We start from the raw sequence: 22,858 nt of genomic DNA, 5'->3' as shown, positions 1-22,858 counted from the left end.
TAATGTACAAACACTCCAGGTAAATAGACAGGAGCACATGTAAATCAAATGAAAGGGGGATTAAAATAAAATAAACATATATTCTGTGTTTTTTAAGGTATGATTTTCAGCGATGACCACTCTAAAGGTGACGCAACAGTCAACGTCAAGTTAATTGGGGAAACACGAGGGTGGACGGTCAAGTTAAAAAAACAAATCTGATCTGTAAAAATCCTTCAAAATAAAACGTCTTCAAGCTTCTTTTTTTAAAAAAACAACTTAAGCTTGTGTAAAGCAAAACGAAATATCAGAGAACAATGATCTTGGGGTGTAATAATAAACATATTGTAACCTGTTTCGAATAAGTTACATTTAACGTTATTGTAGCATTTCCATTTGATTATTCTCTTTTATTTTTTTACATTACATCTTTTCCCGCTATGGCCTTTGCTTTAGTTTTTGCATAGCCAACTTTGCTTGGTTGGGAGGGGTTGAATTATTATTTTGCATGCGAAAAGTATTTTAATTTTTTACAATTTATAACCAAAAGATCAAAGTACGGAGCACTGAAATCCCGAAAAGTAAACCGTAACTTTTAAACCACAGCGAGTGTATGGCTCTCATACGCTCTTATTTTGAAGAGACAATCACGGATGTACGGTCGTGTATCCGGTAACTTGACACAGCGGTCGGCATTCAGCGGTTGCATCATATTACAGCCATTTGGCATCGTTACTGCTTCAGTTATTATTAATACAGGTATCATCTTAAGAACCAGGTAAGTGTTGTATCTGGGATTTAATCATTGAGTTAATCTTCTGTTTAAATTTTAATGGCAGAAATAGTGACTTTAACTTGAATGGAGTTTTAAAGCAAATGCTGCTTCAAAAACTGCTCGATATTTGATTGCCCTTTCAATTGTTTTAATTTTAGACAATATATACACATAAAAACATGTTGGTTGTTTTTGATAATTCGGCGTAAGCATTAGCCACCAAGCATTGAATTATTTTGGAGAAAGCTGAAGAATATATTAAACTTGGCTGCTCAGCGTCACGGAATCCTTCGCCCTGCCCGGCGTGGAGCACCATGAGTTAGGAGAGGATGAAGGGACTAAAAGACCAAATTTGAGTGTTTTTGTACATAATTAAACAGCTTGGTCCGAGCCGAATTAAAGAGCACCAAGTGAAAATGTATGTCACCTCTTTAATTATGTCGTTATCTTTTTAAATTTTGCCCACAGATGAACAAATGTTTAATTGGCAGGATTTCATACGGGGTTCTGCATTATGTGACTTTGACGCTAGCAAAAAAAATAAATAAAAAAATAAAAGACTGCACATGGAAACCACGCATGTGGGCAGTTCAAATGACCAAAAGGTAAAAGGCATCTGAAGTTTTGTATTTGTTAAACGTGCATTAATAGCCAAGTTGAACTTTGTGAATTACAAATCAGGAGCCTAGTTCCATGGTTGCTGAAGTGGGGGTCAGGGGTCACGACCAACCAGGGGATCGCAAAAATGTGCAATTATTAAAATGTTATATTTTACACAGTAATGTAAAACTACACACGTTATACAATTTCTTCTAAAACCATATCATTAGGTGAAATGAAAATTAAATCGACGTGTAAAAATACTTAAAATGTAAGTTTGCATGTGTGACTTATTATGATTTGATGTTTTGATTAAAGTATGTCCAACAAGATAATTCAGTTTCTAGACTGACTGTTTGAATCAGATTCAAAACATTTAGTAATTCTGCAATTTGTGGAACGTCATGTTCAATGATGCGTTCACAGACAGTGGGAATTTCAAGCTAACATTATCACAGGTTGGCTTGTGTTTTAGTAATTTAACCCTGTGGGTCAGCAATTCACAGAGACCCCAAACAGGCTGGCTGGGCACAGCTTCAGGGCTTGTGAAAACGGGTCATTGTGGTGCCGGGAAATAAATCCTCCACCGAGCTGTTGTTCTGAAGGGACAGTGTGTCTCTGCAAAGTAGAGTCATTCTTTGTCCTCATAATGTGTAACAGATCCTCTGGATTTCACACAGCTGGTGTTACTGAACTTATCTGACAACATAATGGAGAGAATCTCTGCAGAGAAATACCTTTTTTTTTTTTATTTTCAAAGTCACCAGACTCCATTGACAAAAACAGCGACTTCAACTTTGGATAATGCAGGAGACGTTTGTCTGCGGCTTCCTTCATTTGTCGCTGTTTATGTGTGTGTGTAAGTCACACTCGTATTCAGCTGCATCTGAACCAAGCATTTTAAACTCTAAAGTCAGGCAACTACAGAAGAAAAAAAAAAAAAAAAAAAAGACCTGTTCAAGGAAGAAGAAAACATTTTTTGTTGAAGGAGTCTGGTGACTTTGAAGAGAGTGATGAATAAGGTCAGAAACAGCTGTCTCTAGTTCAAACAACAACAACAACAACAACAACGCATTGCTCTATAACAACAGACCAAAATGTTCTTTTCTGGATTATGATCTGAGCCAGGCAGGAAGAAAACCCGCCCTTTAATGGTTATTGTTTTATTGGGGCGGCTGTAGCTCAGTTGGTGGAGTCACAAGAAAACAACTTTTCAAATGCTTGTTGTTTAGAGTGGACGTCGGCTCAATCATTTATGGTAATCGGGGAAACTTAGCGTTGATTGAGGAGACTGTGGCTCAGCGGTAGAGTCAGTGATCTCTCAACCGGAGGGTTGGGGGTTTCGATCCCCAGCTCCTGAAGCCACATGTCCGATGTGTCCTTGGGCAAGGCACTCAACCCCTGGTTGCTCCCGCTGCTTTGTCTGCGGCGTGCAAATGAATTAGTACATACTGATGGTCTCTTTACATATCAGCCTCTACCATCAGTGTGTGAATGTGTAGGTGTGACCTGCGGTGTAAAAAGTGCTTTGAGGAGTCAGAAGACGAGAAAAGTGCTTTACAAGCTCAAGTCCATTTACCATTTGCCTGCTGGGATTTTACAGCAGTCATTATGAGCTTTTTGTGGCTGCCAGCGGAAGCAACTCTGCAGTACATCCTAAAAGTTTTTGCACCTTTTTTTTCATTTAGACATCCAGATAAAAAAAATAAAAAAATACAACAAACGAGGCCCAGGTTTAGAAAGACTGGAAAACCATTTCATAATCAAACTTTTTTTTGTATCGGAAATGTTGACAAGCCTTCTCTAAACTGCACAGTCACCAACGTATACGGGTCTTTCTCTCTGTTTTTTTCCATGCATCTCCCTCAGCGGTGAAATGTGTGGGATCTGGGCTTTGTTCGGCAGTGATGAGTGCCTGTCGGTTCAGTGCACGAGTGCCATGAAGATCGCTCACAGGGGCCCCGACGCCTTCCGCTTCGAAAACGTCAATGGCTTCACCAACTGCTGTTTCGGCTTCCACCGGTTGGCTATCGTGGACCAGCTGTATGGCATGCAGCCCTTACGCATCAAGAAGTTTCCCTTCTTGTGGCTGTGCTACAACGGAGAGATTTACAACCATCAAACGGTAAAGGCTCGACTGAAACGGGGATTTTTGTTGCAGAAGCTGCTGTTTTTAATTTCAGATGGCTTGAAAGATGCTGCAAGGTCATTCGCAAGCATTGTATGAAAATAGAAACATTTTGGTTTTAGAGCGTAAGCTGGACAACAGAAGGCGTTTGACGACATCAGCTTAGGCGCTTGGAAACTGAATGATGTAATGAGAACTGCTTTAGTTGCAGTTGAAGTTTGCAGATGTGAACCAACACGTCAGACATTCCTGTCTGTATTCAAATGTCATGTTCTCTGACCTAGGGGCTTAAAACAGCCTTAAAGATAAAAACCTGCTCTGCCAACACCTGCTTCAAATCTCACAGTTTGGACGAACGCAGCACACACACGTCACAAAGCTGCTGCACTCATACTGTTGTCCCAGCTCACAGACCCAAAACACTAAAACACACAAAAGAGACAAAAGGAGCTTCTGCATGTAATGTTTGGCCTGTCATTTAGCTATTTTCACAATTGGATCACAATCAACGTTCATAAAGGAGCAGGGAGAAGAATCAATCTTTTTTCACCTGCCCTTCACTCAAAGGAAAACCTAGTGATCTCTAGATGATCTGTCCAGTTACAATCACTTAGCAATTAATACTGCAGGAAAAAAAACACACTATTATGTGTCTCTAGTCTAGGGATGGGCAACTTTGGTCACAGCAAGGGCCACATTGATTTAATTCTCACTGCCAGGGGGCCAAGTTGTAGAATACAAAAACAATTGCAGTCAATTGTGTCTCAAATTGAACTCAACATACACCAGTGATCATATATTATTAAGGACATATTTCTGGTTTTCATGGCAGATTTTGTCATGTTTTTTTCATGTTTCCAATGAATTGATGTGTAAAAATTGACATGGGGGGCCACATTGAGGGTTGATGGGGGCCGCCAGTTGCCCACCTCTGCTCTAGTCTGTCTTCAAACCCCCAATGATGAGAAAAGTCCATCCTCTCTGTCTTTTGCCTGCTCCACTTTTCAGAAGATGTTTCCTTTCAGGAAACTTTCGGATCCTTTTATATCTAATGTGTTTATTTTTATTTTTATTTTTTAAATGTTCTCTCAGCTGAAGAAGCAGTTTGAGTTTGATCACCAGACCAAAGTGGACGGCGAGATCCTGCTCCATCTGTACGACCGCTTCGGCATCGAGAAGATGGCGACTCTCCTGGACGGCGTCTTTGCTTTTGTTCTGCTGGACACTGCCAACAGGAAAGTGTTTCTGGGAAGAGACACGTACGGCGTGCGGCCTCTGTACAGACTCCTCACGGACGACGGATTCCTCGCAGTCTGCTCGGAGGCGAAAGGTAACAACAAGGTTTATTTCCCCCTCTTCTTTTATAACGCTGTGATAAAAGTCTTGACAGCTTTTTATCGCCGCTTAACTTGATGTCATTCTGTTCAAAGGCCTTATAGACATAACTCATGCGATGACCACCCCCGCCAACATCACGCCTTTCCTGCCCGGGCACTTCGAGGTGTTCGATTTGAAGCAGAACGGCAAAGTTCAGTCGGTTCAGATGGACCAGTTTCACTGCTGCACCAAGGAGCCCGCTCATGCTAACTACGATACGGTGGAGAGGCTGCCTACAAGTAGGAAACTGTTCACTGTTCACTGGCGCTGATTTATCTCTTTGGGAAGTCTTTGTACAAACGGATTTATCCCCGCAGGTTTCGAGGAGGAAACTGTGAAAAGCAACGTCAGAATGCTGTTTGAGAACGCCGTGCGGAAACGTCTCATGGCTCAAAGGAGAATCGGATGTCTTCTGTCAGGTAATCTGAAAGTCTGTCTGAGGTTTGAAGGACAGCCTTCATATCTGTAGCTTTATGCAAACAAAGTAAGCAGACAGGCAGATTCATGTACAAGTTCTCACCCCAAAGAGACGACATCATGTTTTTGGCAGCCTTGAGTTAAAGGGATGCTTCACCATTGAGCTTTGTATCATTAGAAACCTGGTAGTATTTTTGAATGGTCGTGCATCCCGTCCTCATTTTCCCCTGAGATGGGAAATCTTTGTATTTCTGAGTCTGAAAAGGAGCCTCCAGTGATGCAAAATGAGGATTTTTGCGTCACTGGAAACTGTTGTGGTTAGCGGCGTGAAACTACAACGCTAGTTTGTCATATTTTCGACCAAAAAAATCACAGATCAGTGGGTGGGAACTCACTCCCAGAATCGAAACTTAACGTCCGCCATATTGCTTGGAAGCTATGCTAACTGAAAGCTGATAATGGCGAAAAAATCTAAATATAGCTGTGAGGCGGCTGCTGCCGACAGGCCGGTCTTGTGTTTTGGCTGCTGCGGCCGCCGGGCTCAGCAGCCGAGACATAAGGCCTTCCTGTCTGCGGCGGTAAGGACGAGGAGCCCGGGCCGGCTCGAGCTGGGGCGGCCTGGTAGTGTCGGTGCTCTCACTGTTTGTCTATGGACACAGACATAGAGTCTGTTTTCTGCCAGGAATTTCCAATATCAATTCTGGAAGAAATCTCTGAATCAGTTGAGGAAACGGCCTCGTGTTGAAGTAAACATGTCTGTAAATGTTTTTATTAATATATTTCTACTGCTATACTGTATATTTTGGAGAAACTGTATCGATCGAATTCCCCTCTGGGATTAATAAAGTATTCCTGATTCTGAACTAGAGGACCTTAGTAGGAGTGGCTGTGCATTCTGGGATTTGGTGTCTTCATCAACATAAGCCAAAAAGACACTTTCTGCCTTTTCTCGGCCAAGAAGGCACCAACTTCAAAATGTATTTCACAATTCTACTACACATATGACCCAATGTCAATACAGATTTATGTTTCAACAGGTGAAGTATCCCTTTAACTGCAGAGGGAAACTGGAAAAGGGTGGGGTTATAACTGTTGGGCATTTAGTGTTGGCAGGACAACCAGCTAGGGTTGTCACAAGACATTAACCTCAAATTCATACTAGTACAAATGAAGAGACATTTTAATATTTGTTTCCAATCAAAGAAACTCTCTGCCGTCTCTCTGTATGTGACGTAAACTTCACCATAGCGTCTTTTTAAGACGCCAAAACAACTTGAGAGAGGACAGCATTTGCACACTTGTTAATTTGAATAGAGCACTGCTGTTCTCTCTCTCTTTTTCTCTTGTGGCTGCTTTTGGTTAAAATGCTACGAAGACCTTTTTTTTTTTTTTTTTTTTTTTTTTTAAGCTTTTGTGCTTTCCGATACTTTCAGACATTGACGTAATATTGAGAGTTCATGATTTTATAAGCAAGCTGCAAAGTCCACTGTTAAAAAAAATGAAGCCAACGTAAAAGTACAAAAAAAAACTGCAGTTCCTTGAGTGTCCACTTGAGGCTGGCTGCAAAAGTCCCACAAGGTACAAACAAAACCATTTTGAAATGGCCCTTTTTGACGGCAGAAATTAACGTGTTAACAGCCTGGTACAAGAAACGAGTAGTTCAAGTCGGGGTGGGGGGGATTAGTCTACAGCCATCGCTTGGCATCAAAACTCCCCTTCAGGAACCAATTATTGATGTAACTGAGACTACGTCCATGTTTTATACAGTCTATGTTCAAAACGTGGCATCAGATGTATCAAAGGTTGGAACTGGAAGGACAGAGTTTATCGAAGGGGTGGGATTAAGATTTCTTTGTTGACCCCCTCAGGTGGTCTGGACTCCAGTTTGGTTGCTGCGACTCTGGTGAAGCTGGCCAAGGAGGAGAAGGTGCCGTATCCTATTCAGACGTTTTCAATCGGCTCGGAGGGCAGTCCAGACATCATCGCTGCACGCAAGGTCAGTTACATAAGACAACCCATCATACCCTGCTGGTTTCTTTTCACAGTCGTGAAGAATGAAGTATTTGTGGTGTCTTCTTAGTGTGGTGCCTTCTGTCTCGTCAGGTCGCTGCTCACATTGGCAGCGAGCACCACGAGGTGAACTTCACTGCGGAAGAAGGTATCCAGGCTGTGGAGGAGGTCATCTTTCACCTGGAGACCTACGACATCACCACCATACGTGCCTCAGTCGGTGAGTGACGTAGTGACTTTCGACTACTACTTTCGTAGTAGTCGAAAGTTTAAAAAACAAAAACCTCAGTTAGGTCTTTAAAAACGCTTCAGATATTTCTCAGGGGGGTTTATAAAGTAAGACATGATCTGTCATTCAAACATACAAAATAAAAGATGTTAAAAAAATGATGTTAGAATAGATTCATACTTTAAATCAAACATCATATTTTGGGTGTTAAACCTTGAGATTGTCACACGTAGTCTTGCTGTATTTATCTTTCTACATGCATGTTGGACTTGACTCCAGACAGGGTCGACTGGAAAAAGAAACTGGAGCCCCAAAGCCAACTTATTATTAAGGCCCGAACGATATGGTTGTTTTTGGGGCTGATACCGAGCTTCTTGAACCACAAAAATGCATCTTTTGATAGAAACGGTTGCTGATGCCTGACCTAGTAGGATGATTAAAGTGGTTAGAACAATTCCAATTTCAGTTCAGAAATAATTAAGACATTTTCTGAGCTTCCAATGCCTCATATTCCTGCAGACTGGTGTGCTCACTGATGTGTCCAAAATGTGTCTGATGCATCGCTGCATTCCTCTTTCCTCCTGACCGGCTGCTTTCACTCTCTGCCGTCGTGTTAGTTTAACGCTCAGAGGTCGGCAGGGGCAACATGTCGGACGTCTGCTGGGCCCTAACCCATCCCTGCATCGTTGAAGTAATAATTAAAATATACTGTAGGAGTAATGTATCATTATCAGCAATAGTTGCGATTCTAAATAACAACAAATGAGAGAAAAACTCCTGCAGCCAATATTTTCAGATCATGTCCAAAACATCCTGAATCACTGTAGATGTATGAAGATGAAACACTGAGGCAGCACTTCTTTGTATAAATTATGTTTTACGTCCTGGATTACGCTTGCAAAGAATAATAATATGTAACTCTGACTCCTAGTGTTCAAAATGAGTACTGCAGTCTAAGTTCAAACCATTGGAGAGCTGTCTCAACCCGCCCTCTCTAGAGTCGACGCTCACGCAGGTTTATCGTTCAATCTGAACCAGTTTTCTTGCATCGCTGCATCACCTGCTGGTTTAACGTTTGCCTGGTAAACTAAGGGGGCGTCCAAAATGGCCGTGTGAGGGTGCCTTAAAACAGAGGGCAAAAGTTTCCTTGAAATTTTTGATGACTCAAAACAAGTATTTATCTCCGATATTGGGTGTCTAGAACTTAAATTTCTATTGCTGGTGTATCATTACAAGTATTCATATTTTTTTAGCTTGTACCTAATCTTAAAACTCGGGTATCCTAGCAACCCTTCTATAGAAAGACGTGATCATATGCTACTACCGTAAATGTGCTGATCACCTGAATTTTGGCTAAGATCATGCTTCACGTGATAGACATTTGTAGAGATGTAAATATCAACATCATGAATCCAGACTTGATGCTTCAGGGATCATCACTGTGGTTCAAATCAACTTACATGACTTGAGCTGTATTTCAAAGGCTCCTTTGGGACATTTGAAGTTCATTTGAAGTTTTGTGTAGTGATAAAACCGCTCTCTCTCTCTGTCTCTCTCTCTCTCTCTGTCTCTCTCTGCAGGAATGTACCTGATTTCCAAGTACATCAGGGAGAAGTCGGACAGTGTGGTGATCTTCTCTGGAGAGGGAGCCGACGAGCTGACTCAGGGATACATCTACTTCCACAAAGTGAGTCCTCCAGAAGTTCTAAACTACTGGAAGAAAAAGAAAACATGCCCTCATGCTGAGTCAGTGGCACAAAAATGTGAAATAATCACAACATGTCGACCCGTTGCTCTTCATCCGGTGATAGTTCTTTGAAAACCGATGAGCACTTTAATGGCAGGTGTTATCAAACATGCAAAACATCTCTAAAAAAAATATCCTTTAATGTGGCACCAGTGGCCTTGTGGTCAGTTTGCACGCCCCACTACTGGTTAAGCAGACTGGCTCTGGTTCAAATCCAACCTGCGGCTCCTTTGCTGCATGTCACCCCTCACTCTCTCTCTCTCCCTGTTTTCTGACTCGACCCACCGTCCCTTTTTCTCAGATAAAGAAAAAATATGTCTACTGCACTGGCATGTCTTGTGCTGCTGAAGCCCAAACATGAACATGAACAATCAGATCAGACGTACGTCCTGTTGACGGTCAAATTGAAATGTTACCGGTCGAGTGCAGAGGGTTCTTTTACAAACATGCGTTCAACAGATGAATGTAAAGGGTGCATGTTAAACAGAAAGCGTTGGTGCTGACCGAGCTGTGTTCCTCCTCCAGGCACCGACTCCCTCGGCTGCTGCAGAGGACAGCGTCCGTCTGATGAAGGAGCTCTACCTGTTTGACGTCCTCCGAGCTGATCGCACCACTGCTGCACACGGGTAACACCTTCATTGTGATATAAACCACAATGAGCACCCTTCTTAAAGTAACAGAATCCACTACAAAATCCTGTTACTTACATTCAAAGCAGTGCACGACCTCGCACCCAGCTACATTTCTGACCTCCTCGTACCATATCCCACCCCTCGTCTACTCAGATCATCTAATCTTGGCCTTCTTTCCATCCCCCGCTCTAATTATAAAACATCCCTGCTGCGACCCCTAATACATCCCCACCCCGGATCTCTCAAGGAAAACAAAGACAATAAAAACATGTTGAAGGTCGAGCACACTGCACACTGTCCTTTACTAGATTGTAGGTGGCGTCCCATGCTTTGAGGGTCTTCATGGTCTCCCCATGCATTCAAGCCACAGACCACTCCATCAGGACAATTTCAAGAAGAGAGTTGGCCCAATGCCACCAGGTTTTTTGCTGCAGCGAGACCAGCCGCGTTATGCTCGTAGAATTGTGAACACTCGGCTACAAATCAGCATGACAAGAACTCAGAAACCGAGTTTGAGGAAAACATTTATTTGACCAGTATTTAAATGTTATAGTTTGACTTGTTTCCCGTCTGTGAACATGACTGAGGAGGTTTATGAGCTGTACTACAACTAAGAGGCAGTCCAGATGTTCTGGCTTCACATTCAAGGAGCTGTCATGTCGTCCATCTCTTTATACAGAGTATAATGGAAATGATTTGATGTGTCTGTGTCTCTCAGTCTGGAGCTCAGAGTGCCTTTCCTGGATCACAGACTCACAGCGTACTACCTCTCTCTGCCCGACGACATGAAGACTCCTAAGGTCAGCTGATCAGTTCAAACCTGTGTTTATTTTCTCTGCTCATGTCGGGTGTGATCTTTGCTTTGTGACAGTCGTGTTGTGTGTGCCCGTGTTTGCAGAACGGAGTGGAGAAACATCTCCTGAGGGACTCCTTCAAAGGTCTCAACCTGATCCCCGATGAGATCCTGTGGAGGCGCAAAGAGGCCTTCAGCGACGGGATAATGTCCGTGAAGAAGTCCTGGTACTCCTGCCTGCAGGAGCACCTTGAGTCTATGGTAGGTGTTTTCACTGCTGAAAAATACAAGTTATGACGTAAATCTTTACTTTGAATACAAATGGTGTTAAGCCTAACAAAAGTGATTAACATGTACCCGAGTAAAAATAAAATCCCTTAAATCAATTCTGTCAGTTTATTTGCTCCATTTCAGGATGGTTAAAAATGTTTGTTTTTTTACAGTTTGAAAAAGTTCATCAGATGCTTACTAGACGGGTTATGATAAAAGTGTTTGTGGACTCGAGGTCCTTTTACTATCGTCAGATCTCCACTCACTCTGCATGTTTTCAGACACACTTGTATGAACATAGAAAACAGACGCGCGTCTCTTCGAGTGTCTGACCCGCCTCCCGTCTCCTCTCAGGTCAACGACGACCAGATGGAGAGGGCTCACAAGACGTTCCCTCACATCCCCCCGCGCTCCAAAGAGGCGTACTACTTCAGACAGGTGTTTGAGAAGCAGTTCCCCGGCCGCGCCGATTGGCTGCCACATTACTGGATGCCCCGCTGGATCAACGCCACCGACCCGTCGGCCCGGACCCTCTCCATCTACAAACCGGACAAAGATGAATGAACGGCGGCTGCCAGTCCGTATGTTAGGTCCTCTACACGCCTTCTACATGTGTCATACTTAGCTTTGATTTGATCTCAGATTAGGTCGGGTTTATTGGGATTAGTTGTCGTACATGATACCAAGTTTGTCACACTGCGATGGAGTTTGTTGGACTTACCGTTAAAAGTCAGCCTCTCGGTTGGGGGAGTTGTTTTAGTTTATTTGAGTCTGCGATCAAAAAATTTCCCCGAATAACAAAAATCCAAAAGGTGCAAGAAGACGCTTTATAATACCCAACCCCTTTTATATAATATGTACCTACAGACAACCCTCTTACCCTCTTACCTCTTCATCTGAGTTTGAGAAGAATGAAACAAAAGTTTCAAACTTAATACTCAACAATCTAAACACTTTTTTACAGAATTACAGGGAATAAAATAACTTTGCGAGAATAAAGTCATAAACAGCGCCCTTATTCAAACGGCTTCTTTTACAAAAATGCCGTAACTAAGCTCAGCCGTCATCACGTCTTTTGTACTGTCATATTGATTCCTGGACTTGGTAATATTCCTGTCCCAGTCGGTGGGTTCATTTTGTTTTTCAGCGTTGTGGAAGCACAGCTGGAGCTCAGCTGAAACCCTATCGCGGATCGAAGCGGCAGTGTGAAACCGGCATTTGTAAGAAAAAAGTCAAAAGATATTGATGATAAAGTCACAGCTGAAATGTTACAAGAAAACGTCTTATATTAGCTTTGGTTTGCCTCTTTCTTGGGCATGTTGTAGATCTATCTGACTTTGAAACAGAGATTTTGATAACAGGCCTCAGGAGGATCCAGAAGAAAAGCTAGAAAAGTTTAACTTGAAAGTTTTTTGCAGACTGACGTCGTTCTTGGACAAAGAAATCTGACAAAGTAGCACCAATAACACTTTAAAAAAACACAAGACTATTCCACTTTTACTGCATTATAGAGTCTGCATTCAGTGCATACCACATATTTGAAAGATGCCATGTTGTCTTTGTGCAGCCGAATGGACTTCATGCATGAACCATGCGCTTTTTATTCAGCCACGAGTAACCTTTAAAAACCTGTGTCCAGGTCAAAAGAATCAAAGTCACTCTAAAGGTCAGTCATTCAGCTTGAGCGTCATCTGACAAACTCCATCAAAGTCTGACAGACGATAGAAAAAAATACTTACTAATAGTTCAGAGGAGCCTGTGTTAACTCTCCTGAAACTCATCAGACTGATACTCATCGATGAAAAGAAGGAACCTGATGTCGGGTGAAGTGGAGTTAAAGACGGTGACTCGTAGATTTATGGAAGTTTAACAGCTTCATTCTGACCATTGGACCTGTCTGCATTAGATGCTTTCTGTTTATCTTCCTTTTAACCTCAAACTGATAACTCAAAAGGCTAACACCAAAACGGCTGCAGCTCCGGCGTGTAGGCGAGGTTTTTATGCAATTAGTGTGCAGGATGTGTTTCCAGTTCTTCAAGGACAGAGGTGACTCAGTGTGAGGTGAAACTTGTTCACACTTATTAATCCCGTCTGTGCCGGTTTTTCATTGAGAGTTAGGTTTTTTAGGTAGGACTGTCTATGCAAACAGATGTCTGAGTATCTCTTACATAATGTTTGAAGGTAGAGACTAGGGGTGTGAACGGTTACTAAAAATTTCTAAACGGTTACATGATGTCATTTTTTTCGTGTACACGGTTAACTTTTTTTTTTTTTTTAACGGTTTCTTTTCCTCCGCTTAGTAATATGCTTAAATTCAGCGGGTTGTCTCGTCTGATCTGAAAAAAAAACGGTTACCGCCGCTGCGAAAGGGCGACATGGAAAGCCAGAACCCGCACAGGCAGGTCCAAACAATCGCCAATCCCCAGGAGTGCGGCTCCTCCACGCCGCACTTCGCTGAGTAGTCTTGGCTGCTATCGCAAGTCAAAAGTGAAACTTACTTGTTACGTGACGTAATGCCCGGTGGTCAGTTATCCAACATTTATCACGTGCATTTGTGAGCGCAGTAACGTTGTCAAAGTGGAACATTTGTAGCTTTATTCATCTCTAAATAAATGGTTTGTGTTATTTTGCGTTATACGTGTCTCTAAAACATTTTAAAATAATAATAAATAAAAAAACGGTTTTCGTTTACTGATTTTTCCTAAACGGTTATGATTTACTAACCGGTTACACGTGTACACCCCTAGTAGAGACATGATGTGAGGACAACATTTAGGCTCCTAAATCAGAAGATCCTTTTGGTGTTAACATATCACACAATAATCCTGATTATATTCCTCTGTAGCGCAACAACAATATTTGATTATGTAAAAGAAAGAAGAAACATAACTCCCTTTGAGCTGCAAAACTGAGGACACATTGAACATTGTATATGCTGCAATGAATTTATAACAAGGCTGTTATATTGTAAGTCCTGTCATCCTGTCTCCCTCCACATATTTTCATTATGTATGAGTTGCTTTCTTTTTATTTTCCTGGTTTTGTAATAATTGCTGCTGAAATAAATTCCCTCTCTTGCCTCTGAAAATGTGTTTTCTTGCAGTACCTCTGTTGCAGTACCTCTGTTGTCCACCAGAGGGCAGCCCGTCCACATCTTTTAAAGATGCTCCCAGCAGCAGCAAGCGTTCTGACTTGTGTAAAAGAATAAATTCAAGACTTGCAAGCTGAAGTTGAACCAGTAAAGAAAATAATTTTAATATTTGTCAAACCACTATCACACCCACAGGTATCCTGTGTCTGGATGGAGAACATGACGAATCTAAATGAAAACCCGTCCCGGTGTTACGTATTTATAGAACAATCAGTAGCAATTAAACAGAAATGAGGCACTATACAGTGACTTTGGCAGTGCAATCTTCAGCATACCCCGGGGTATCGCCTTGCTTTGATGGTCCACAATATTAACTCTGAAGCAGATGGTTAAAAACAGAGACGTTGTCAGAAAACATTTCACCCCCCCGATCTACATCCTGCTTTGATGAATGGAAACTGGCACAGGTACAGCACTGCTACTTCACTACAGTGTGGAAACAGAATCGTTTTTATTCAACTAACAGCTACACACAGTTTGGAGAAAAACAAAAACCCAGCGTCGGTGACTCCTTCCCCCTGCAGACGAGGAGAAGAGAAGCAGGCGGAGAAGAGATGGCTGTCTAGCGGCGTCTGTTGTACGTCTGTAATGTGTTCCACTCATTGGACTCTATACAAAGATAAAAAAAACAACTTTTAATTTAGAGCACTTCATGTAGCACATCTAGTGATTGTGCAACTTTGTTAAATGTACCTGGCTCCTCTTGGCTCCTTTTCCCCATCAGTCCGACAAAAGAGTTGACTTTATGCCCTTTAAAGAGAAAACACGTCTTTATTTAAAACCGCTCTTTCAGATTATTTGTCAACAAAACAGAGTTAGTATCATTTTATTTATTTCTGTAACCACGGCTGGGAAGTGAAAGCTCGGCCTTGTTGCAAGCCCTAAACACAGGAAGAAATCTGTTAAACTACGAGGGAGTCCGTCTCGTTGGACGGTAGATTTGGGGGCATGAAGAGGGTTTTTTTCTCAGGATTCAAAAGTTGAGTCAATGAAAGTTGAAAAAAATGACTGACCAACAGGGTACCCCCGTGCACAGCCTAGACCAGTGGTTCTCAACTCGTCAAGCCTTAGGACCCATCACCAACTCCTCCAGGAAAAATCGCAACCCGAAATTTCTGACATTTTTTGACCAATCAGATGTAGTTACTTTTTTAAAATTTATTGTGTATTTTAAACTAAGTTGGTTAAAAAAAGCAAAATAAAAAGCACTAAACAGACTATTTAAATCAAGTTTTTTTTCCAGACACACATTCGCGACCCACTGAAAATGGCTCTGTGGCCCACCTCTGGGTCCTGACCCACCAGTTGAGAACCACTGGCCTATTCGTTCTCAGGTGCGCACGGTTGCAAGAACGCACCATGAAAGATGAATCCATAAACCGTGACACACTGAAAATGACTTTCAGACATCGTCTTTCTCTTTAACAACAAAGTTCGATCTCTGTAGGGACCCTTTCTTTAAAGGTCCAAAAAGTGACCTTACTATATGATCAGACATTAAGGAAACATGCTCTGTTGAAGTGCTGGCTTCTCTGACAACAAAACAGCTGTTGCAGCGATAAATAGAAGTGGTTCAGATAGAAGTGATTGTACCCGACCTAAAAAGCCTCTGCATGTTTCTAATAAGCTCCACGAGCAGAAACGTGCTCAAACTAGAATCAATATTGGAGATGCTTTTAAAAAATGGAGAGAGGTTAGAACGCAGAAAGGTTTACAGAGCGATGCAGAGCTGGATAAACACTGAAGCTTCAGTGTCCACCACATGGCAACCTGAGAGAGCATCGACTCTAGAGAGGAGGGGGCGCTAGGCACCTCCAAATGAAGAAATATCTCACCAAAAATTGCAGTCAAACAAATGTTTCTGCAACATTCAGCATCATAAGTTTGCCAACGTATTTGTGAATTTCAGACAGTGTCGTCACCTCCGCTCTGTGAGTTTTTAAAGAGACATTAAGGTAACTTTTACATCTTCATGACGCTAAATGAACTTCAAAAACCTGTTCTCGCTCTGAAGATTTTTAGTTTAAAGCTTCGGTACTTTTCCAACGAATGGCATCAAAAAATACCAAAGTATCCACGCATTTGAGTATTTATTCAGGTATTTTACAGTTTGAACGCGGTGCAGGTCCTGTCGGGTTTGCTGTTTTTGTAAATATGACAAAATATTTTGTCATATTGTGATTGCTTCACAGTCCTAATGCGACGTCTGTCAATCACAGTAATGGACTGTAATATGATCAGCAGAAGAGGAGGGGTAGTATTCAATTGGGGGGTGTTATAAAACTTATTGAACCCTGAGGGATTATGTGACATTTACAACGTCAATATTTACATTAGACTGATGAGACTGTACCAGAAATATAGTGTATATAAAAAGTCCCTGTGTTGCTCTGGGGAAATGACTAAATATTGTCTCTCAGACTTTGTGGTGTCGGAGTGAAAACATGGCTCCTTCAATCCATCACAAGCATAAACAATCCAATTTAAGTCTCACATGTCCTTGGGGCATTGATCCCCCCTCCCCCCCTCTAATGATGAGTGACTTATGGTCATGCCTGCATACGAGGAATAAATGAGATGTGTACTCGCTCATTCTGCGCTGTTGTTGCATCACTGAGTGGGAGACAGAGAGAAATCCCCTCCTCCTCATTCCTTTTCTGTCCTGTGTGCTCTTTATCTCCCCTCTCTTTGTCCCACACAGACGTCTGCTCCGGACCTCCTTCATTCCTCACCCACCAATTAATGCGTTCAAAAGAAAAGTACAAAAAATGAAATCATCTGTGGAGCTGTCCATTAATTAAATTGGGTTTCTTCACCGCTGACGTAAACACACATAAGAGAGGATTTGTCTTCAGTATTTTTTGGAGCCAAATGACTCACCTATTCTAGTCGTGGGTGAGTTTACAAGTGCAGTGACATGTTCTGGGATAAATATACCTCATTCCCCCTAAAACACCTGCAGGGCAGGCTCCACGCTCATTTGGTTTCTACCGCCTTTAACATCCAAAAATGTTCTGAGACTCAAATTATGCAGACAGGAGGATACAGACTTGTATGTTTGACCTTATAGTTTCAGTATTATGATAAAGAGCAAAGGGTCATTGTCAGTATTCATTAGCCTTTGTAACGAGGCCTTTCAGGTAATTTAGCAGGTTTTTTTTAATAGAAGATTTATTATGAGCAAAAGACAGAGAGGCAGGAGTGAAGTGACGTTGACACTGACGTCATGTTCTCTGGAGATTTTCTGGGAATTTTGGTTACCTGCCTTCAAGCTCCACATAAGAATATTTTGGGGTTGGGGGGGGGGATATGTTTGATGGTCATGGTTGTTTGTTGAATGGAGGTCAGATCTTGGACTGTAAATATTAACAGATGAAGCCTGAGTGACGTCAGCCATCTGTTCCTGCAGGGGGCCCCCGAAAAGGCTCATCAGCAGCCGCCGCCATGCTACAAATCCTGACTCAGACTAACTTTCAGTCAACCTAAAAACCTCCGGTCTTGAAAAATAAAGCCAATGCGGAAGAGCAAAGTCCTGCAGTTCGCCGAGTGTCAACCAGAGGCTGGCTGCAGGAACACCAGAAGTCACATATACACACACAACAGGCAAAAAAGCCGTTTTTACAGCATAAATAAACATGTTTACAGCCTGGTGCTAAAAACCAAATAGGTCTGATTAGTTATTATCATCACTGGCTCGTTGGGATTTAATGAACGATACGCGTTATCCATAGTTAGGTGTGTAGCTGACATGATTGACAGGTGGGCACAATGTAACGGTTCGTCTAGAGCCTTAAAACCCGCCTCAGCTCCAGCTCTCAGCCTGTCGTTAGGTTGACTGAAAGTTAGACTGAGACAGGATTTCCAGCATGGCGGCTGCTGCTGATGAGCCTCCAGAGCCCCCTGCAGGAACAGACGTCACTCAACTGGAAAGTAACTGTGCATGTTCGTGCATCACCGCTCGACACTCTGGAGGGTTTAAATGTTTGTTGTAATCCATATAGCGCCCTCTGCTGGTGTCAGAGAACTGCTAGTGTTTTACAATCAAACTCAAATGAAATGCTTTTTGACTGGTGAATAAATCTACTAGTATCAATGCATATCTGTGATGAACTTATCTGAAACCGACAGTCACTTGATATGATAATATCGGCCCGGGAAACTTAAAATGTAGCAAACCGCGACCATTTTAAAACATGATTCATATTCCTAACGAACACACAGGTGGATTTCATGAGCAGAAATAACCGGGTATGAGGTAATCTGCATGCATACGTGATTATATTGAGTGATAATTTAGAATTCCTTTATTTTAATCCTGCAGAACATAACCCTGATCCTCATCCTCACTTTGCAGAGTTTGCATGGACATTTAAAGAATGACTTGTAAACATGATGTGATACTCACTTTTGTGGGTGATCTGTGTGTTTCCTGTGGGAGTGGAAAGAGAAGGTGTCATTTAAAAATCCGGTCTAGAGAGGCTAAATGAAAACTAAACCCTGCGTGGTTACAGAGAGGGAGGTCTCACCCATCGAGCGTTTCCCCATCAGGCCGATGAACTGATGCGGTCGCGGCTTTCTTGTCATCCTCTGGAGCATTTCTCTTAATGGCTCGTTGGGAAACCAGCCGTCCTGAAAGGTAGAAATCACAGAGGTGATAAATACAGTCCCTGTGTTTAATTCAAGGTCATTTAACACCAAAACGTTGAACTATCTTATTGTAAAAAGTGACATGTTGAGTGGTAAAGGAGCGATGAAAAGATGCTTTTTTTTTGTAAATTGATTTTCTTTTAGTCTTTGTAAATGGGTCTTGGAACACTTATCTTGCAATTTGAAAATGAAGTTGGATTGATTCTCAACATTTTGTCTTAATTTTCAATATTTCAAGACTTTATTCTCAACCTTGAGCTCATCACATCACGCTACAGGACTGAACAGGTCTAATGATTTTAACTTTATCTGGGTCATTTCAATCTCATTTCCCAAACTGAAAACAACATTTCCCCTCTGATTTATTTTTCTTATAACACACTGACACTTCACCTTTATTCTCTAAACAAAAATATGAGAATAAATGACTTTTATTCCACAACACTTAAACAAATTCCAGGATATATTATAATTGCATGAAATAAACTGCCACTTGCAGGTTTGTTTATAGCTGTAGTACAGGTTTTTATCAAAATATTGAACCATCTTCTTATAAAAGTGACATTGAGGAATAATATAAAGCAACAACTTCCAGACAAAAAGGTATTTCTATCTTGTTGAGGGCATCATGTGACCCTTGTCTTTCCACTCCTCTCCTGCACACGGAGTAATAATGTATAAAAGGCTTGAATCCTGATTTTTCATTAAAGCGTTTCTAGTTCAATCTCGGGATATATTTCCTCAGAGTGCATTAGCCTGAAGGCGACGTGTTCCTGGGGGGGCCACTAACGTCCCCACACTGAGCTGTAATGATTTATCGCCGGCTCGTTCATCTGCAGAAAAGCTTCCAGCTTTCAGGCCTTCAGTTTTAAAGCTGATGGCTCATCCCCAGATCGCTATGTCAAACGCAGGACGTGCGTTTCATGTCAATGGAGATTGTTAAGGCTTCTGCTGCGACTTCACTGAGCACTCAGGGCTTTATTTAATTTCCTATTGGCTGGCTGCTCCGGGCGCCTCGCACTGTCTCCATCTTCATGACTCGAGACATTTTGTGTTCTTTGAGCAGGAGCAGATCATTTCAGCTGTCTGTGAGACAAATCAAACTTCACTAGACTCAAGTGTGAAATCATCTATAGCCTCTTAGAGAATCAGCATAAAAACATTCAGCCCGTCTCTGGCTTTCATGAAGGAGTTTTTTTGTGGCATGCATGAGAAAAAATATAGATTTTAAATATAACATCAAGGTTTAATCTTTGTTTAGTCAATGTTTAATCTATGTGACAAATTCATGCGGTTCTGTTTTTTTAAAGAATTTTTTTCAAGGCTCAGACACAGAAGCAGGAGCGACATCAGAGGACAACATGTTGTCTGCTAATCTTTTTTTTGGGGGGGGGAATGAGGCTTTTTTGAACATCATGGGAGGAGAGTATTTCTCAATGAAGGGCAAAAACAAGGGGGTTTGAACACTTGTTGGGCAACTTTATTTAATTTTTATTCAACCAGGAAAGAAACTCATTGAGGTTTGAAAATGTATTTTCAAGAGTGTTCTGGTCGAGGCAGGCAGAAATGTACGGAGGGCAATGAGGGCAAAACATGAGGAAGAGAAAGAATCAGAGGTAACAGATCTTTTCCTGCTTTCTGAGAATAAAGAAAAATGTTAAAAGATCTTCCTGCTTTGATGTATTTGGTATCATATTTGGCACTGACGCTGACCCTACATTTGATTGATGCTTTATTTCAACATTGATACCTGTTACATCGTGCAACTCTATCCCTGAGATTCTGACTTCTTGCTATAATTTTGCCTTTGTTCTTAAAATGTTAACCTTATTCTAAACATTTGAACTTTTTCCTGAAGAGTTCAACTATTTTATGACGTTTCTTAACTTTATTTCTATCATCTGACTTTATTCTTGATATTTTAAGAATTTATCAACAGGATTCCCAATCTTTCCTCCACAATGAGAGGCTTCATTCCTGATTTTGAACCTTCATTCTCAAAGTGTAACAAAGATCATTCCTCTTCAGTTTTTTTTTTTTTTTTTTTTTACCAGACACCATACCTGAAAGTTAAACAATTTATTCTTCCAAATTCAACATTTCAAATTAAAAGCAAACTTCCATGCAGAAAACTGCTCTGTGTGTCTGTTCATTTCTAGTCTTTGGAAGATTGAGGTTGAAGTGATCCACCTGCAGGATGATGCTGGACTCTGTGCAGTAAGGGATTAGTAGACTGATCATTTATCTCTTTATTCTCTGAAGTGCCCTATACTCATGAGTTTACAGGACACAAAGTGCACAGTTGCACTGTTCAACAATTTAATTTCATTACAAAATGTTATACCCCTTTAAAACGTTTTCAGAAATAAATCTGCTTGAAAATATGTTCCCAATCCAATGAAGGACTTGAGTTTCACTAGAATCCCTCATCATGTGTCATCCATCCTCAGCAATATCAAATCTAGTGACAACTATTTAAGCTTGCTTTATGCAAGAGAGTGGCTACTGGAGAGGAGCAAGACATATTTATAAAATGACAAAAATATAAATCAAAGGATAATAAAACCTATGCATCCAATATTCTTCTACATGATCTCATCAGTTGTACCCACTTAACCTACAGAAATGCAGATGAGCAGGTGATAAGTAGCAAATTACCTACTGTCCAATTTGATATAGGGATTATTTATAAACTCCAAAAAACATTTAAATCACTGACCGACCCCTGTGCTCTTTCATTTATGGAATAAAACAAACTTGCAGTCGAGGTGCAGGTTTAAGCAAATTGTCATGCAGAACAGAAACAGGCATTTATTTGTAGCTTTAAAGTAGAACGTATGAAAAGGTAAGTAAACTGAGAACACGAAGAAACGGCTGCAGACTACCTGAATCTGATTACTGCTCGTCCAGTAGTCCGCCTCTTCTTTTGGGTCCTCGCAAAAAACTTGAGCGACGGCGACAAAAGCCATTAAAACGGGGAAAAGCAGCAACTTCATGGTGCCAAAAGCTGCTGTTCGACGCAATTAGCTGCGGTTTACCTTTGAGTGAGTTTCGAATCAGCTGTAAACTAAAAAAAGAAAAAACGCGTTAAGGTCTGATGCACGATCAGCAGCTTTGTTTTACGCACTGATTCCTTCCTCAGAGCTCAGCAATAGTCCATAGTGAGTGCGTGAGTGCGTGCGTGCGTAAAACCCCCCCAACTGTGTCCAAAAAGCTCTCCGCGCGCTCAGCCTCTGCAGTAGCACCTTCTCTGGTCTCTGTCTGGTCCGCCCTGCACGCGCTCCTATATATCAGCGATGCTTGGTAACGTCATTAGAGTAGTGTGATTACTCTGGCTTTAGTTACAGATATCACGAACTGTAAAACAAAAAAAACATGTGCGTCATAGGAATTTTCCTCCACCTTCAAACTAGTCTGAGCTGATTTTATAACTCCTCAGAAACTCCTCGAGGAGCCAAAAAAAAAACTAAGTGTCATTAAGTATCCTGACTGCTGATAGCGTGGGTTTAATAACGCTTAAATAATTTATCACATTATAAAACTACATGGAGCTGCCTCGTTGTGAGTGTGCCCTACTAACTTTTAGACTTCGCTTTGAGAGAGATTCTGCACGCCGGGAAAGTAGAAATGAACGAGCTCAATGTTGCATTCACGGACTGGTCCCTTCTCAACACTTGTGGTATAAGCAACAAACTAAGATAACTACTTTTGATACGAAATATCCAAAAAAAAAGAAAATATATATCGTTGCTCTTAAGTCAGACATTAAACGTGTTAATTAGATAATTTTTTTATTTTTAAATGTTTGAAGAAAACACATTAAAATGTTTTACCTCTTCAAATCAATGTCCTGCCACTTACTTAATTACGTCACGTCACAGTCACGTAAATCCCTGATGACGCACTTGATGTTACGTCGAGTCATCCACCTGTCTAAAAAACTTTAGTTTTATCATTTTTAAATGGGCGTACTGACTTTGCTCAGTTTTATTGTGATGACTATACCCCACCCTTACAGCTTTAAGGAGTTTCTAGAACAGGACACATGTTCTTTTCTTAAATGTTCTATCTAAAGTTCATCATAATTTTATCGTTTTTTTATA

General features: G+C 41.4%; 2 protein-coding genes across 2 annotated transcripts; one reads left to right on the top strand and one right to left on the bottom strand.

The window, feature by feature from the left end:
• Positions 1-627: 627 nt before the first annotated feature.
• asns (asparagine synthetase) lies at positions 628-14,045 on the top strand. Its single transcript, XM_020638662.3, has 12 exons — positions 628-757; positions 3,224-3,479; positions 4,575-4,812; positions 4,913-5,098; positions 5,177-5,278; positions 7,145-7,272; positions 7,380-7,506; positions 9,096-9,202; positions 9,788-9,888; positions 10,613-10,694; positions 10,793-10,948; positions 11,312-14,045. The coding sequence occupies exons 1-12, from the start codon at positions 633-635 to the stop codon at positions 11,519-11,521; spliced, it is 1,818 nt and encodes a 605-aa protein (XP_020494318.2). The 5' UTR covers positions 628-632; the 3' UTR covers positions 11,522-14,045.
• Positions 14,046-14,182: 137 nt separating this feature from the next.
• tac1 (tachykinin precursor 1) lies at positions 14,183-22,024 on the bottom strand. Its single transcript, XM_020638632.3, has 5 exons — positions 21,641-22,024; positions 18,635-18,737; positions 18,514-18,537; positions 14,802-14,858; positions 14,183-14,717 (listed from the first exon to the last, which is right to left on the bottom strand). The coding sequence occupies exons 1-5, from the start codon at positions 21,749-21,751 to the stop codon at positions 14,671-14,673; spliced, it is 342 nt and encodes a 113-aa protein (XP_020494288.1). The 5' UTR covers positions 21,752-22,024; the 3' UTR covers positions 14,183-14,670.
• Between the last annotated feature and the right edge of the window lie 834 nt (positions 22,025-22,858).

The sequence above is a fragment of the Labrus bergylta genome, chromosome 19, assembly GCF_963930695.1.
Source record: "Labrus bergylta chromosome 19, fLabBer1.1, whole genome shotgun sequence".
Lineage (NCBI taxonomy): Eukaryota > Metazoa > Chordata > Actinopteri > Labriformes > Labridae > Labrus > Labrus bergylta.
This window is presented reverse-complemented; position numbering and strand designations above follow the sequence as displayed.

Bases quoted from the DNA above. Each gene is read 5' to 3' on its own strand.
- tac1 (XM_020638632.3), bottom strand. From the start codon at position 21,751: ATGAAGTTGCTGCTTTTCCCCGTTTTAATGGCTTTTGTCGCCGTCGCT. The intron at 18,738-21,640 runs GTAGTCTGCAGC...TCTACCTTTCAG, and splicing joins CGAGCAGTAATCAGATTCAG to GACGGCTGGTTTCCCAACGA. The intron at 14,718-14,801 runs GTACATTTAACA...ATCTTTGTATAG, and splicing joins AAGGAGCCAAGAGGAGCCAG to AGTCCAATGAGTGGAACACA.
- asns (XM_020638662.3), top strand. From the start codon at position 633: ATGTACGGTCGTGTATCCGGTAACTTGACACAGCGGTCGGCATTCAGC. The intron at 758-3,223 runs GTAAGTGTTGTA...CATCTCCCTCAG, and splicing joins GGTATCATCTTAAGAACCAG to CGGTGAAATGTGTGGGATCT. The intron at 9,203-9,787 runs GTGAGTCCTCCA...TTCCTCCTCCAG, and splicing joins GATACATCTACTTCCACAAA to GCACCGACTCCCTCGGCTGC.